Source organism: Bacillus rossius, chromosome 14, assembly GCF_032445375.1.
Source record: "Bacillus rossius redtenbacheri isolate Brsri chromosome 14, Brsri_v3, whole genome shotgun sequence".
Taxonomy (NCBI): domain Eukaryota; kingdom Metazoa; phylum Arthropoda; class Insecta; order Phasmatodea; family Bacillidae; genus Bacillus; species Bacillus rossius.
In genome coordinates this window covers 5,614,210-5,632,831 of record NC_086341.1, presented here as the reverse complement: position 1 = coordinate 5,632,831, position 18,622 = coordinate 5,614,210, and the positions used below count along the sequence as shown (strand labels likewise).

The 18,622-nt window shown below is 39.1% G+C and overlaps 1 protein-coding gene across 3 annotated transcripts in view; it reads left to right on the top strand.

Moving 5' to 3' along the window:
* LOC134539068 (SPARC-related modular calcium-binding protein 1) overlaps positions 1–18,622 on the top strand; it is a 110,149-nt gene that overhangs the window by 83,532 nt on the left and 7,995 nt on the right. Inside the window, exons 6-12 of one of the 3 annotated variants that reach the window (XM_063380782.1) lie at positions 181–423; positions 4,251–4,331; positions 8,913–8,987; positions 10,280–10,405; positions 12,965–13,075; positions 15,427–15,523; positions 16,600–16,690. In XM_063380782.1, the coding sequence (XP_063236852.1) occupies positions 181–423; positions 4,251–4,331; positions 8,913–8,987; positions 10,280–10,405; positions 12,965–13,075; positions 15,427–15,523; positions 16,600–16,690 (824 nt within the window). The remainder of the gene's footprint in view (positions 1–180; positions 424–4,250; positions 4,332–8,912; positions 8,988–10,279; positions 10,406–12,964; positions 13,076–15,426; positions 15,524–16,599; positions 16,691–18,622) is intronic. The other 2 variants (XM_063380783.1, XM_063380784.1) reach the window with 2 other exon arrangements.

Genomic DNA, 18,622 nt, shown 5'->3' with positions numbered 1-18,622 from the left:
TGGGTCTCTAATTGGCCCTCAGTCCTCCAGATTAACAGAGAACCAATGACAGAAGCAGCACTAAGGTATAATTATTTGAATTTTAGCATGACACGAAATGAATCCGCGAATTTCACGGGTCTGTAAATATGACGAAACGGCTCGGACGGAAAGCGAAAACTGCTTGACCGGGGCCCGCAGACCCGGCGGAGGACGACGAGGGGGACCTCGAGCGCAAAGCGCTGGCGTGGAAGTTCGCGGGCCTGGACCGCGACGGGGACCAGTACCTCGCCGGGGAGGAGTACAAGGAGCTGCGCAGGCTGATCCGGCGAGCCGCCAGGCCCCGCAAGTGCGGGAAGCACCTGACCAAGGTGTGCGACAGGGACGGGGACGGGCGCGTCTCCCGCGACGAGTGGGGCCTCTGCCTGGGGCTGGACTTCAATCGTGAGTACAGTCCATCCACGCTCGCCCCCCACGCACCCTCTCTCGAACCTGCTGCCGTGCGGCCGCAGGCGAGCTTTCATGGCCTCACTTTCAGTCCAGTAGGAGCTCAGTGGTATTGTTTTTATTGACGTGACAACGTCTAATAAATCGATGAACGCCTGCCCCCACGCCCTCTCGAACCCTGCCTGCCTCGTACCTACTGCCGTACGGCTGCAGGCGAGCTTTCGTGGCTTCGCTTTCAGGCCGGTTTCGTATTACTGTAACATGGTGCGAACAAAGACGACACCAAACTATTCACACCAAGTTACACACGGCGCTCGACAGATCCCTACAGCTCTGAAATATATCAGTGTCGGACAGGGATAATTTCATCCTTTCTATCAAGGGTACCTAGCAGAGCGCGTCTTGTAAAAAAACAATATATAAGGTTAATATAAATTGGAAGAATAAGAATAATAGGTACGTTTAATCGAATTGTGTTCTTTTTAATAATTTTTTTCCATAAACGTTCACAAAATACATACAAAATACAAAATGAGAGGAGTTCAGTGGTATTCTTTTTATTTTTATTAAAGCTGTTTTTTAATACTAACTCCACCAAAATAGGATTAAAATTTATATACATCATTTTTATGGTAAATTAATTTTAAAAAAATTGGTCTATAACCATGAGCATTTATGGTTTGAAATTCATTCATAAATAAATGCACAATGAAATAAATTAAATTAATTTTTATGATCCATTAAGTTCGGTAAATTTTTTTTTTGTCTGGAAATAACAACTTTCTCCTTGAATGTCAAACATTAAAATATTCATTTTTTTTATATTTTGAATTAAGTTTTGGGTTAAGTGCTACTTGATTCCATGATGTGACTTGCATTTCAGTGTTTATGGTGTTTTGTCATGCTTTTCAATGTTATTTTTGTGCTATCACAATTCACCATGTAATCTGGTCCCTACATAAGGTGTATAGAGCCTCAGGAGAACCCACGCAATTTAAAAACTGCTTAAGATGTACAATTGATATCTGTTCGTAAAGCATTTAAGAATATTTTGAAGTCAGAATGGTAATACTGTTTCCGCATTACATTTTTAAACTATATGTTTTGGGGAGTGAGTTTCTTGAAAACACTAAAGGAACCGTGCAATACTCCTTTATCTTGATTTCACCTTCAAAGGATGTTACGGTTACCGCTGAAATCTCTCATAGTTGCTGTGAGCTTGACGTAAAGACTGCGAACTAGTTTGGAGCCTCGTGCTTCGAAACAGCATCAGCGAGCACCACACTTATCATTCTGCATCACTCGCACAAACACACTCCTTGCTAGGTGGATCCCTTAAAGAAGTCTCACTGCTCGTGGACTGGGAACGAAAGAACGTGTCTGTGCTACGGCGTTCTTGGTTAGGTTGGCAGTGTATCGAGGGAAGTAGTTCCTCGAGCTAACGTCTTAAGTACAGTAAAGTGTTTTAAATTGTCGGCTGATATAATTGTTTATAGCAAATTTCGCTTCAGCCGACAATGTGACGATTCCACCTGGCTTGTAAAAGTCTATGGGCCACTGGGTTCGTGAAAATTCCATTCAGACCCACGATAAAGGATACTTCGAGAAGATCTTGAGGCTCATGCTGAAATGACATTTGTTTTTCATAATTTCGTTTAGTTAAGGGCAATTTAAAAAATTTGAACTTTATAGCTCCCTTGAATTTGTTTCTCTGCCAAATTAATGATGGTAATTACAAAGGCTTGCACTTGCATGCCTTTTTTACACCCGTGATATTGCACTGAGCATCTGTTATAAATATTTGTGGCAGGACAATAAATGTAAGGGCGGTATCAAGTTGAAATTTTAGGCATAGCCCTTTAAAATAGTTCACGTAACTCAGTACACATGATATAAGTGAAACTTCTTTGGCAATTCAAACCTCGGCTCGTAATTATATCGTAAAGGGTAAAACAGCAGAGAGAAAGACAATTTTCTATTCTACATAAATACTACTCACTGTTGAAATACTCACACCATAAAGAAAAATTGTGCGTGTTACTGTTTCTTCAAACAATTCTGCCATTTTGAACACACCAAATCTTTGAACGAAATATGAAGTTCCTAACAGGTAGCGCTATCTATGCGGGAAATTCAGGGACTGTCTCAACAGCGCTCTCTACGCTGCTGGTTGTACAAGGAGGAACGCTAGCACGCTGGTAGCAAATATAAAATTCAAAGGCACTCACATCTGACTGTATAGGATACCTACATCTATTTTCTGATACAAGTGCAAGAGCACTCTCTGTCTTATTCTTTCGTTCATCTGTCTCTCTCGGGTATTTTATTTTTTTGGGTGGCGGACGAATCACCGCACAAAGAGGAGAACGAAAAACGAGCCCAGCAAGTATATAGCATAGTGCTCTCTTTACATCTGTTGTACCTATTCTCTGTCCTTTTCACGTCTGAAAAGTTTCAAAACAATGTTTCAAGAAAATTTTGAATTAAAATTCGGCCTTGAAATTTTACTCTCATTGCGTCCAAAGAAGTTTCACTTCAAAAGTAATGGCGAAAAAATTAAAAAAATCAACATTGCGTGTGGGACTGAGCCTTCAGTAGGGATACTGGAAATGTTCATTCAAGCACGAGCCAGCTGAATCCTCCATCGAGCGTTCCTTCCTTGCTCGATGTGGGCGGTCCGTTGGTTGATTTCTAGCCAAGGCTGGGATCCCCTACTCACGTGTTGTGGTTTACATAAAATCTCGTCAGCAGCAAGGTAGCTACGGCAGGGAAGGCTCCAGGATTAGTTTTTGGGTAGCCCGGACTGTACCGCAGTGGCATATGCATAGTTTTGGGAGTCCGGGCTCTGCAGTTGTGTGGTGGGGGAATTTTTTAAATTCAGATGCAAAATGGTAGACACGTTTTTGAGGAGAGGGGCACAGCCCCAGAGGAACGGCAATTGGCAACAACGGCCTAAGCGACCGGAGGGGGCATTGGAGACGAGGTCAACGTACTTTGCCATTCTTAGGATGTGTTTTGCAGTAGGTGAGGAAAAGTGTGGGTGTTAGTTTGTATGATTTTCACATTAATTTAATGTTCTTTGTTTCTTTCACAGTTCAGTACTGTTCTACTATTTCAAACTACCTCTAGTATGCTAGAAGTTGCACGAAATGCATGTATGCACCTAATGAGTTAATAGGGGACTCTTGTCAGTCAGCATTTTGTGGCTGTTTCTACTCCTTTGTTAGAGTAAAGTTAGTCTCTGTAGTGTAGAAACGTATTGGAATTATGGTTTTTTCTTAATAACATATTGTTTGTGACTGTACTCATAGTTTCTTTTTCTGCATGACCAACTTATGTAACTTCAGTATGTTCAACATGTTTTTTTGTTCAGAATGTTTGTCAACACTGAAAAAAATGTTCTGAAGAATGTTGTGTTGTTACATCAGCTGCACAGAGGGGGTAATGTGTAAATATTGTGCAATGCTTGCGTCATGTTTTACTTGTACCCACTTATCGTGTCTGGCGGAGTGATGAGTCGAACGATTCCAGTTTCAAATGCTTGTCATCGACAGCAACTGAACAGGCCTTTAACCGAGAGTTACATATCCCACACCGCCCAAATACCTCAGGTCCCCGTCCCTCCCCAGTATTCGAAACCGCGTCCGACACTCGCTCGCGAGGCCGCGTCGCCGCAACTGAACCCACGTCAGCACGGAGCTTGTTTCCGAACAAGGACACGTGCTCTACGCGGTGGCTGTGTTCCCGGTAGCCAGTTGTGTCTGCGTGTTGTGAAAAAAGTGAACTTGTCGGAGCGGGCGCAGAGTTCCGCCATTATTATTTAGTCTCTTTTCATTTTTTTTTGTGGCTGAAATCAGACGAGGTCCGCGACGAGCCAGGGAGCGACGAGCCGAGCAGCCAGCCAGGTGAGTGCCGTGTGCGGGGCTTCGCGCCGGGGCTGCTGCCTGAACTCACCGCTTGCCCGCTCGAGGCTGCTCGCATATTGTGTACCTGGGGGGCCGTGCCATGCCTCTTGGCAAGGGGTGGCTTTTTAACACCTTAGCACACTGTGAATAAATCTGCTAGTCTCCGTATTGAGTTCAGGTTCAAACTCTGCACAAAACCCAGCTATACAAGAAATAAACATTAATATTTTATTTATTTATTTATTTATTTATTTATAAATTGTGACATGCACACCAACACTCTGAGGAGAGATTACAGGGGTGTGCACGATACAAAAAAAAACACAATACACAAGACACCACAGACAAAGGATAAAAAAAAATAATTAATAAACAAAAAAAATATTAATAAATTCAAAAATACAGAAAATTAGTGGATTAAGAATACACAGTTAATTGAATTGGCTGCAAGTGCTACTAAAATAATTTACTAATTGGTTAAGCTTGTTACTATTGGGTCTAAACTATTATAATTGCTTATTAATCTAAAAATAATATCATTTTTTCTCTTGATTGTACAGAAAGTAGACGTAAGTCGACTATGATATTAACATTACAACCTGAACCTTATTAACAATCACAGGAGTCAAAACATTTGGAGACCCTTTATCTTATTACAAAACAAATCATAATAATTTCATTTTTAATCTATTATGGAAGATTTTTTTTGATGTTTCTTTCTTTAATTTGTGTTTGAGAGGAAATTTTTTTTAACATTTTAACATTGTTTGCTGTTTTTTTTTTCTAAAACACAGGTGAACTCACACATACTCTGTTTTAAAAAGCGCTTTGGTGCACTAACAACTTTGGTAATGAAACGCTAGACTTAACTAGAAGTGAATGCTGCTTCGAAGTGCTGAACAGCAGTTTTGGTTTTTTTTTCTCTCTAATCTAAATGAGAGTATATTTTGTAACTGTAAACATGGCAAAGCAGTTGTTAATCTTTAGTAATTGGCTTGGGGGTGGATGCAATACGCTTGTAATACAATTTTAAAGACATGTTTGCTCTGAAATCAAGACGTAGCTTATAATGGAGGGTCAAATTACTTTTCTGCATTCTTGAAAAAAAAAAACATAGAATGTAAATATTTCATTAAAAATTCACAGTATGTACATTCATTTTTTTTTATATAAGCAAATCAGTTATAAATATCATCCTGCCTAGTTTTAAATTTGCAACGGAAGCGCTTTTCTGCTGTAAGTCTTGAATCAAATGAATTTAATGGGTTTGTTGGAATATTTTGCTATTTAACTAATATTGTAAATACCTGTACATAATTTATAGTAACTAGAAAAGTTATAAATAATAAGTGCTTTTTTCAGTACCTGCATACTTCAGTGTGATCACAGTGGACAATATTACAAATATATTTTTGATAGTATTTTGACGTGATCTTTTTTGGTAATACCAAATTATCACAGACATTTGGGATTCATTATAAAACAATTTTTAAGGAAAAATAAATAAAAAAATATATTTTTGGTTGATTGTGAAACTTAAAAAAAACATTCAGTAAAAATCTTGATGTTAAAATTTTTGTCAAGCAACTTGAACAAAGCGTATAATTATTTTCACTTCTAAGAAATAATTTTTTCTTAACAGGGAACTTCTTGAAAGGGGTTTTCTGTTGTTAACTAATGTATGTACCTTTTACAGTGGTTGAATTTGGTAGTCAACTCTACTGCCAATAATTTAAATTTGAGTAAAATTGTTAACCATTAAATTCTGAAAGTGGAGAAAATAAAAAGTTCACGAGTCATCAAGCGTAATCCATTTATAGAGGCCAAATTAACCCAACGCAGTATCATAGCCGGCTGGTATCCAGTGTGTCAGGTCGCCTTGACTGTTCTCCTTCTCGGAGGATGACTTGGATGAATGGGGAGTTAGATGGGCTGGGGGGGGGGGGGAAGTAACAGTGGCAAATTTAGGGGTTAACCTTGAGGGATTTGTTTGGGATGAAAGTGGTGCCATTAAAATTCAAACAAGTGTGGTACAATGCTTACTATGCCTCCTAGTCACTTAAGGGGCAGAGACTTGGCCTGTGGATAGGAGAGATAGAGGAGTTAGTACGAAGTTCGCGAGGAGTATGTTGGTAGTTAACGAGGCGAGACAGCGCCAGTAGAAGCGGGCAGTTTTTCACGAAGCAAACCGAACGCCCGTCAGACTGCGACGTGGGATCCCTGCGCCAGCTGTTTCTTTCTTGCAATTGGCGGCCGTCTGCGAGAGAAGCCATTGTCTCATTTCACAGAAGCAGGTCAGGACGCGTTCGCTTCCGCAATGAACTACTGTGATTGGTGTCCTGACAGTAGACGTGTACCTGAAAGATACTCACACCCAGTCACGGAACACAGACCACGCTACAGTGTTTTAACTCTTAGGTCTTAAAATGTTTTCGCTAAAAATGCACGCCCTTAAGCATCAGGAATGCATGGGCCTCTTTGGCGGGGAGAATGGGGGGGGACATGTCCCCTCCAAAATACCTTGTGGAATATTTATGACAGTTTATTATAATATTATTTTTGCACTATCTATTTTTACTGTTGTAGACATAAGAAGTGAGAGTGATATTCAGCAGAATAGCACTCAAGGTTTTTTTTTTCTTTTCATTTTTCTTATTTTCAAGTTTCTATGATTCTCAGAATAAATATCCTTCATTTAAGAAATGTTTTGTTTCTGTCTCTTAGAATTAAGTGTATTTTGTGTGCTATTTTCCCAAGTGTGAATTGTCTCGTCCCAAAGCATTCTACACAAAACACAATACTTCATTCAACATTACATTATTATCATTACATTGTTACTATTATTATCATTACATTACATACAATACGTTCTATTTGGATAATTTTTACTTCTACTCGCCACATATATTTACATCCCATGTCCCCCCCCCCCCCCCCCCCCCTAAATTTACTTACCAGAGAGGCCCATGCGAGGAATGAGTACAGGACTCGAATGAGATAAATGGTTAAAGCAAGAATGAGATGGTATGGCCATGTGAAGAGAACAGTAAAAAAGAGCCTGCCCAGGAAGATGGTGGAGTTGAAGCACATATGTACACAGGAAGAAGGTCCCAAGAAAGACCGTGGAGGAGATGGGAAGTGCAGGTAGTTGAAGGAGTGTAGGAGAGATAGGAGGAGAATGGAACAGTGAAGGAGGAGTAATTAATGGAAGAGGGCCAGAGTAAGATTAAGACAGTTTACTTTGCTAACCCCGGCCGTAGGCTGGAAGCAGTTGATGATGACTAAAAAACATAAAATAAAGAAAATTTGACTTTTCAAAATTGTTGTATATAATATTGTGAGCTGAGTCCCTCATTTTCTGATGGAATCATCTTATGCATTTCAATTGATCAAATGTGTCTGGGCGGCTGAGCTTATCACTGAGTCGCAGCGTACGAACACTTCTTTGTTATTTATGGTCTGCCGAATGAGCTAATGCATTCAGCTGACAACTCAACTGACTACAACATTCAGGTCAAAACATTCGAAGAAATTACTGGTACTCTGATTAAATAATTTTGTGTTAGAATGGCATGTACGTACATTTTCGACCCATAGTTTTACAAGAAAATAGATGAAGTGATGCATTGCATCAGCTCAGTCGCTCTCAACTGGGCAACATTCGGATGCCAAAAATTAGAAACGAAGGTCGCAGTTTCGGGACGATCGCCGAAACGCAGGTGGTTCTGATGTTACGTTTGGGGTTCGGTGTCACAGGCAGATCCTGACGGGTGGGAAGGGGGGCAGAGGAACGGGTTCCCCTAACCCTTTGATGGGTTAAAGATGCAATGGATAAGTGGGACTTCTGAAGTAAATTTTTGGATTATTTTTATGTTACATAATCATCAAATCAAAGCTGGATGTACAGCTATTAACGACCTAGTTTGGAAGTAACCATCTGGACTGTACATCTCCCTACACTGTGCGTGGACACACGGGGTCTGCGGACGGGCGCCAGGCATGGTAACTGCACCCGTGGAGGACTGAGGAGACGCAGCGCGGGCAGTGGACTCTGAGCTTGCCTTCGGACCGCACACACCTGATGTCTCGGCAAGGAACGAGGCACCTCGAACCTGCCACGCCCTGTGACGTCCGTGCTCTCTGTGCCTCTGTCCGTGGCATCCAGGGCATTTGCGTCGAATCCGAGGGCACGTCAAGTCATTAGTATCTTGGATATCAAATCTCGTTCCCCCAGTTTTAACGGGGAGAGAGTGTTCAGACTTGTGGTGCCCCTCCCAAGAAGTCAATCCTTTATCTGCCCCTTTAAGGCGTGCAATTTTAGCTTATTCTGACACAAAGTCTTGCTCGGTTTATTCCGGCGCACATGGCTAAGGTACAGTAGATAAAAGCTTGTGCACGCGCATGGGTTTTTTTAAATCTGTTGTGGGTTCGTGCGTTTTGGGTCTTTCCCGTGTGATGGCGTCTGCATGCTTTGCTGTTGCACGGATGGGCTGTTGCATGTATGGAGTGTGGACCGAACAGAAGTGTTCCTCTCGACTGATTCTAGAGTTAGAGTTGGGTCTTTCTTTGTCTTTTCCCCAGTTCTGCAGCGGCGTATCACTTCGAGCGTTGAAGGCATTCCGGATCTAGGCGACGACTTCGACAGTGAGCAAGAAGGTGAGTTTGAAACTGGATCTGCGGCCACATGCATAACCGTGTACCGTAAGGCATTCGGTAGTGCATTTCCTCGTCGTTAGTAATTCTTACTAGTGTTTAACCATACAAGCATCACATATTATGTTTTGTTGCGATTTTTGTCCTCTGTTGTATGCCGTGCACTATCTTCTGTTTGCTAAACGTCAGGTAAGAACTTACGACTAATATTTTTTCTTCGACTGATCACTTTCATTATTGGTGTTTCTGAAGCTGAATAGTGCGTACAGTTTAACTTCTAATGTAACCTTTTTAAAAATTGTTCTTCGTAAAAATCTGAAAAAGAATTAGACATAGCAGATTAGGCCAAGCCTTAAGAGTGAGCGCTAATTCAGTGAAACCCACTAATGCAAACACACAGTCAGTTTCTGAGATACTAGGCAACTTTTGTTTTATTCTTTTATTTTATCAGCCAAGTGCGAAAAGCAATTAATAAAAAAACTCATTAATTATTCTTCCTTGAAAGGTGTTTTCAAATAGTCATGCAGTTGTTCTGCTCTCATAACAACTTTTACAGTTTCACTATGACTTTAATGATTGCTTCGATCAAAAAGCTAAGGGACTGTGGATTAATACACTGAAATTAATGGTAAATGAGAAAGTAAGTAATGGAGTATGGCAGCAAGAGCATGCAAAAAGAATTTCTTTTCTTGGTAAAGTGGGTGGGGGGGGGGAATAGAAAGCTTTTGCCGGATGTTTGCTTTTGAATTCTTTCCATCTGTTGTTGGCATTGGTGGATTTTTTTTTTTTAAGGAATTCGGGGGAAGATATTTACCCCCCCTTCTCCCCGTTGCTACGCCCCTCTTTGGTGGAGAGGGTCGCTGGTGAAGTAGTGTACTTGTCTAGTGGCCAGGGCCGGCGCGTCCATATAGGCGAACCAGGCGATCACCCGGGGCGCCAAGTAGCTGGGGGCGGCGCAGCACGACACATAACAGCTGATATAATATGTTTAACGATTATTGAAAACTAGATGAAAATGGATTTTTGTAACAGTTTGGAATGTTTATATTGACATGAGTAATTATTTAAATTCCACGGTGACCTGTTCATGATTTGTAATAAGTAAAAAAGTAAAAAAAAAAACACAGGCCTGCTTACATTTGATTGTTGACAAAATCTCAGGCTTACGTGATGTGTTTTCGAGGCAAGGAAAAAATTTTTTTTTGGGGTGTCCGGCGGGAGGGGGGGGGGGGAATTAAGGTGTTTTTCGCCTAGGGCGCCAATTGACCTCGCACCGGCCCTGCTTGTGCCCGCAGTCAACGACTGCCTGTCGGAGCGGCAAGGGTTCCTGGATGAGCAGAGCGCCAGCAACACGGAGCTCTACGTGCCCGAGTGCACGCCCGACGGGCGCTTCCAGAAGAAGCAGTGCTACAAGTCAACAGGTGACTGCCCCCGAGGCCGCGCCCCGCCCACCTGGCGAGAGGAGCGAGCCGGAACCTGCCCCCGTTCACGTTCGCTTGCGGCCGGTTCCCGTTGATATCTGAGCGTCGACAGCAAACGGAAAATGTTCACGCCGTACTGGCCAAGCCTTTGTCGAAACGTTATAGCCAAGGACAAGATCATATGGTGAATTGCGATATAACACCTAAATAAGCACCGAAAAGCGTTAACGCCAAAATTTAAGTTAACACAAAATATAGCACCGAAATGCAAGGTATATCATTGAATTAACCAAAACTTCATTCAAATCATAAAAAAAAAGTAATCTTTTATTGTTTGAAATTCAAGGAATGTCATTACCGGACAAAAAAATTGTACCAAAATGTATGTACAGATCAGAGAAATTAATTTAATTGGTTTTATTGTTCATCTCTTATTGAATCACTTTTAAACCACAAATGCTCGCTTATTTATTTTTATTGTTCTGAATGTATCTGTTTCATTCCAATTTATTACAAATTATTTTATCGTAAAAATTCAGCGTATAAAAATTTTATCACTATTTTGATAGAGTTAGTATCACAAAACAGATTTTTATAAAAATGAAATCAGTAACACCAATGTCTGCTGTTTTAAAAAACAAAATTGGACTAAAAATAAAACCATAAAATCTTGTCACTGATTATAGTTTCTTCTTGCTTTTGTGATTGGTAAAAGGTGCTTTGTTATATTTTTGGCAAGTCACAGACAGTCCATATGTACCGCAAATGCGTTCTTATTGGTCTAAACAAGAGCAGTACATGCTCTTACCTCTAGCCAATAAAGAAACAAAAAAAAGTATTCAGCCTGAAACGTAATGTATCAAGAGGCTAAAATGTAGTAAAAACTTTAATGAAAAAATACGTTCAAGTGTCTTTGTTTTTATCATTGTGTTGATATTTTTATGGAATGCTCAGAAGTGATATTAATTACGTAAAACTAAAAAAAAAAAATGGTCACGGGTGCATGGTTGCCACACGCATTGGAATTGAAACTTTACATTTACAGACTGGTTGTAGTTCTACGTCAGCTCACTGACGGCGCTTCAAGCAACGCTGCTGCTGCTGCCATCTGTGTATTTGCCAAGTAGCTTGCCAAAATATGGTGCATAAATTCATGATTCGAGGAGCTTAAGTGTTAATGCCAGTACAGTACAATCACAGGTGATGTGTAAGTCATGTGTTTTAAAATTTATGGAAAACCTGGACAATACGAATTCTGGTGGTTTTTGAGAAGCTTCAGAATAGTGTGCGTAATGTGCAATCAGTGTACATATCTGCAGCCACAAAGTCTTGCTTCAGCTTATTATTGCTCGGTGTTGCCGTAGAAGTGCAAATGGAACAAACGTGGTGCCAACCGCAATGCTGTTACATCACTCTCTTACTGATTGTTACACTTTCCGTAACGCCCTGAGCATTACACTTATTATTTTTTTTTCCACCACGCAACTTTTCGTTACTTTCTTATGACATCACCACCTCGACTTTCTCTGTCGATAGGGACGAGATTGTATGGTGAATTGCGATATAACCGAAATAACACCAAAATATAAGTTAATACACCACAAAGCACGACTATTATCATGAAATTAATCACCATTTTTAATCATAACTTAACTTAAAAAGCACAAAAAAGTAATATTATATATTTTAAATTCAATCAGTGTAATGTATTCAGCATTATGTTTTTTTTTTTAAAGTATGTACTAAGTATAGTGTAAAAATTTATTTTACTCTTTTTTTTTATCTTACAACTGTTATTTTTAACCCCCTTTTATATTACAAAATTGATATATTTTTCAAACAAGTACTTGCAGAATTATTTTTATTTTTCCGAGTGCATCATCCATCAGTCAAAATGACACTGTTTTGGTGAAAAAAGTATCATAAAACATTTATGAGTCATATTTGTTCACTAAAATGCTACATGTATTACTAAATAGCATTCATTAAAATAAAAACAATAACACTGACATCTTCTTTTTTAAAAATTAAACTGGTCTAAAAATAAAATCATAAAATATGAAGAATTATGAAGAAGATTCACTTTAAAAATTAATTTTGTTATTAATTTCTCTGATTCACTTTTCCCATGTACACGAAACACAAATGAATGAACATGCGAATTGTATTACAGAGTTTGAGACACACGTCGCATGTGCAATTACTGGAGACCTGCGAAATTTACGGTTCCGATGGCCTTCGGGATAGACTGCACGTACCCCTGTACACTCGGGAAAAAAATGCAAGTTTGTCGGCCGCCGACTTGTGAGTCGTCTCAGCTGGTTTTGTCTGTGATTCGATCCTTCTTTGGTTTGAGGGTTCATAACTGGTAAGAGATTAGTCCAGATGAACAGTAAGCCGACGGCGAAATCATCTAAGAGGCATGTGTGTTTGAATTCTAGCCTGTCGCCGGATGAATCCGAGAATTTTGCAGGTCTCAGGTAATTGCACGTCCTGATCGGTATAGTGGCACGCAGTCTAACTATGGTCGAGGGATGTGACGAACGCGGGTGTCCACAGGCTACTGCTGGTGCGTCCACGAGGATGACGGGAAGCCCATCCCTGGGACGTCGATGAAGAACCAGGACCCGGAGTGCGACAAGATGCCCCCAGTCGTGCGACCGATGCCAGGTAACTCTTGGCAGAGGTCGTGTGTCAGGCCTTATTGCCGAGTCCCGTACGCCCAGCTGCGCATGCAGTAGAGTCCCACTTATCCGTGTTGTATCCGTTGCAGGGCGCATTGATGCAGGTTAGAGAGAAACAACACCAGACCACCTTGCTTGTTATTCCGAGCGACGACATGCTCCCTCTTCTCCAGTCGGCCATGACACTGACCACTCGAGTCAGGGCTACAACAATCCGGATCCCACTTGTCCGGACATCGGTTAATCCGAAATGTTTAAAAAAAAGGGGGGGGGGGGGGGGGGGGTTTGTCTGTAAAGTCGGTTTACGGACGATAATTTTACGTGATAACGTCATAAGAAAACATTGATGAAAAATTGCATCCTTTTTTAATTTTCAAATATTATTTACAATTTTTTGCAAATTTAATTTAAATAATTTGTTTAAAATATAATCACGAACAATTAGTTAAAAAGTCCGCCTTAACCTGTTTGATATTATAGAAGATTTTTCTCGCGCGGTGGTTGGCCGGTTCTTGCATGCTCGGCTCAGGCGGAACGTGACAATTTTTCGTGCGTCCAGCCGGCGTTCGTCAGAAAGGAAAATGTTTGTTTTGTTTTGTTAATCCTTCATCAGTTTCTAGGTTAGAAAAAAAACTTAAAGCTGTAAGATATATTGTATTTATGAAAAAAAAAAATTTTTTATTGTTTTACTCATCTAACTCTTATATACTTGTATTTATAGGCAAAAACCAATTAATCCAGACTTTCTGTGATCCGGATTGGGTGTGATGTCATCCAGTCTAGACTGCATTTTTTTTTTTTAAAGTTAAGATTTTCTAGCTTGCTAACAACCAGTGTTCTATGGATAGGGATGTTGAGAGGCGTAAAATAACGAACTGCACCAGTATTCACCTGGAGTAAGGATGGAAAACACCTTTGGGTAAAAAGCATTCGTAGTGCAGGTGTCCGGGAACAGAGATCCAACCCACGACTCGAATAAGAGTCAGATATGCCCCTGCAACACGGAACCTGGTCATTATGACCGACGGAGCGAGCTAGTCGGTTGTCAGGACCATGTTTACCTCCTTGAGGAGTGAAGTAGGGGCCTACCTAACCCAGTCACAGTAGAAGGTAGAGGAAGACCGGGTTGGACACAGTTTAAGCCCCTTGTCAGATAAGCGGGGGGTACGCTGTCACATGCATTTTGATTGGCCTGATGTTAACGTTTGGACACAGAACAGTTCATAGTCAATTTGTTTTTTTGTGAGGAAATTGCTTTGAGAAGCTAGACGAAAATTATGAAGAGTACATTTGGCAACTATGTTTATCCTCGCTAGGAGCGATGTGAATCAGTATGTGAAATTGCTGTTGAGAATTAAGAATTATGTGACACTTTAATTTTCAAAATTATTGCATTGCTTGGTCATAAAAAAACATCCACCTCTCAAGTTGAAGTCCTAGCCGGAGAACATCAATTCTTAAATTTCAGTATCAATAAAAAAAATAGCATAAAAATATCTTCAGATAAGGCTTCTTTTCTTGTCTTGTGTTGAAGTCACCAGCCAGTAATAAAATAATTTGTAATAAATTGATCAAAAACAGAAATAAATGAGTATTTATGGTTTAAAAGTGATTCAATATTAGATGCAAACAAATCCTATTAAATTAATTTTTTTCTGATCCATGCACTTTGGTAAAATTTCTTGTGCAGAAATTAACATTCCTTGAAATTGAAACATTTTAAAAGATTACTTTTTTATGATTAAAATTAAGTTTTTGTTAAATGCTACCAAATTCCATTATATAACATGTATTTCGGTGCTATATGGTGTATTAACTACCATCTCAGGTTATGTGGTTTTTTGACATGCTTTTAGGTGTTATTTCGGTAAGTAATTCACCGTACAACCTATCCCTTGTTATTATATATAAAAAATAAACCTTGATATAAAAAGAGTTGATAGAAAATTTTTTTAAAAGGTCCTGATATAGTTTTTAAATTAGTTCACCAGGCATTTGTACTGGTAGAAATCCTGTAAGCACTCATTTGAAAGTTGCTCGTAATACAAAACATTGATCAATGTGTAACTAGTAGCCAACCTTAATACTTCGGGTAAATGCTGAAGAATGATTGAAAGTTTTGTACTTAAAGGTATTTAGGTATGAGTGTGCAATATTTTTTTTTTCATATTAAACTGTAATATTAAATATAGTACACACATGATACTCAACAAAAAAATTGATCAAATTTCTAGAATTCATACTTTCTTTCATAGTTCAGGATGAAGTGGTGATTGTTTATCTTCTGTACTCATTTGGTACCATAGTGTGTGGACATCATGTTTCAATTTTTTCAAGGTTGTCCAGAACCGAAAAAGCAGACTTTCTTGAAAGAACTGATGGAGATCCTGAGAAAGAAAATGCAAGCGGCTGTCAACAAAACTGCAACAGAAAGGTTTGGTGACAAATATGTATATATATATATTTGAATCGCTATCTTGCACTTAATGGTTTCTTTTGTGATTGAATTATTTTATACATAGAGACAAGATTTTTATGGTTTTATATTTAGTCCAATATCATTTTTAAAACAGAGGATTTCAGTGTTGTTATTTTATTTTTATAAAAGCTGTTTTTGTAATAAAAACTCCACCAAAGTAAAAGTAAAATTTATATGCTGCATATTTATGATAAAATAATTTTAGTAAATTTATCTAAGACAGAAACATACAGAACAATAAAAAAAATTTTAGTGAGTATTTGTGGTTTAAAAGTTTTTGAATAAAAGATGCACAATAAAACAAATTAAATTATTTTGTTTAAATGCTACTTGATTCCAGATATAACTTGCATTTCGGTGCTATGTGGTGCATTAACATTAACATTGTATTGAAGTAACGTGAATTAAGATTTTTTTGATGTGACAACGTCTAATAAATCGATGAACACCGGCTGCATGCACAAAAAAGTGTCCCGTTATGCACATTATCCCGTTACGCTGTGTCCCGTTACGCTCATTGTACGCTTGCGCCGCATCTATCTCTCTTCCACTCGATTGGAACAACCATCGATTTGATTTTTTCGAGGCACATTAAACTTGAAACACTCCCATTCGTTTCCTACTTTTCCTATCATCGTCCTATCCTTAACAGAGTAACACGGATTGGAAGAAGTTAAACAGCAAACATGTATAAAAGTTATAGTTAAAATAACCTGTTCGTTAAAGAAATAAACATATTTGAATTAACAAGTGCAAATAAAAGTAAATTTATCAATTAAATTGTACATTTCATTTCACTCCTTCTTTGTATCGATACAAAATAGTGATAATTCAATAAAAAATGATTTAATTTTATTCATAAAAGTATGCAATGATTTCATCAATGTTTTGTTATGACGTTGTCACGTTAAACTATCGTCTGTAAACCGACTTTACAGACAACCAATTTTTTTCTCTCTTTAAGTTTGTATAGTCGTGTTGCCGTTCACAAAGAGTGTGTACAGTTGCTCGCGGGGTTTGCGTTCCCGCAGTGTGATGGTGCTGCAGGACGACTGGTACATCACGGCCCAGGACGTGGTGGCCAAGTGGAACTTCAACTCCTTCGACAAGAACAAGAACAAGGTGGGTGACGTCTGCGCGGTCACGTGTAACGTTTTTGAAGCTGTGACGCCATGTCCTTTCTCGAGCCTCAAATAAGGAGGGGAAATAAAAAAAAATAACAACGCGATCTTACCCGAGCGCTGATAACACCTTAACGATGATCTATTTAAAGTATACGTTCATTGCTGTCGATGTGTCCTGTCGTCAGGAGTGCCATCGAGTCAGCTCGTAAGGACTCGCCCCGGAGCGCTGGGGCGGGGCAGCTTGTGCGACGATTGGCCGCTCGCGGGTGCGACCACCTCCGGGGGTCAGCACAGCACACCTCCTGGGAACGCCTCCTCAAGGCTCTGTCCCACGCGTCATGCAGACTTTTTTTTCATTTTCAGTAGCTAATGCCCAGCATTCATTGCAATGCCTCAATCAATTTTTTTTTTTTTTGTTTGTTTGAAGTAGGTTCACATATACAAAGCATCTCTCTATATATATCTCTAGATATATTTATATATTGCTCTATATCAATATCTCTCTCCTCTATATACCTTTATCTATCTATCACAATGAAAATATTAAAAATCTATATTTTTATGTATCTTTGAACCCATCATAGGTATGTAAAAAAACATGCACATATTTGAATGCAACATTGCGTCAAAATTTCAAAGTATGTAATCAGTGGATAAATACCAGGGATTTAAGATTTTGAACGAACGAACATTTACATTTTCATTTATGTATATTATTACTTTTATTGAAGGGTTTTTTTTCTAAATATTTTAACTCGATATCACTTTTTTTTTTGTTCTGCCACAAATATTTTCAACAGATGTTCACTTAAGTGTGATGGCATGGGTGTAAAAATGCGCGCAAGTCTCTTTAATCATCGCCACTCGCTTGTACAACAAAAGACATCTGTTGAGGGCACATCGGTGGCAGAAGAAGTAATGCAAGAAAGGTAGCCAAGACAAAAAATTGCGGGAATCGAGACGGACAAATGCAAACAACATATCACAGTGGCTGCAACGATGCCTAGTTGATGAAGACGAACGTTTCACAACCGATCCAGATGATGATGATGTTGCTGTAGTTGTACCAATTCCCTGTGTGCTCTTAAGCAAATCGGGCGTGGACGGGTGGGGACGGCTCGTGTTCCCGAGGAGCGGGGAGGCGTGTGGCACGGGGCGTGGAATTTTATGGTTTTATGTTTAGTCCAATATAATTTTAAAAAAAAGAGGATTTCAGTGTTGTTATTTTATTTTTATAAAAGCTGTTTTGTAATACCAACTCCACCAAAATAAAAGTAAAATTTATATGCTGCATATTTATGATTAAATAATTTGTAGTTAACTTATCTAAGACAGAAAGATTCAGAACAATAAAAAAAAAAATTTAGTGACCATTTGTGGTTTAAAAGTTATTGAATAAAAGATGCACAATAAAACAAATTAAATTATTTTCTTTAAATGCTACTTAATTCCATGATATAACTTTCATTTCGGTGCTATGTGTATTAACATTGACATTGACATTTTATTGAACAATTTATTCTATTAACATTGACATTGTATTGAACAATGTATTGTATTAACATTGACATTGATATTGACATACTCAGGGCCAGCGCGTCCGTACAGGCGAACTAGGCGACCGCCCAGGGCGCCAAGTAGCTGGGGGCGGCGCAGCACGACACATAACAGCTGATACAATATGTTTAACGATTATTGAAACTAGATGAAAATGGATTTTTGTAACAGTTTGGAATGTTCATATTGATATAAGTAATTATATAAAGTCCACGGTGACCTGATTATGATTTGTAATAAGTAAAAAAAGTAAAAAAAATAACACAAGCCTGCTTACGTTTGATCGTTGACAAAATCTTAGGCTTTCCGTGATGTATTTTGAGGCAAGGAAAATTTTTTTGGTGTTCGTTCGGCCCGGGGGGGGCATTAAGGT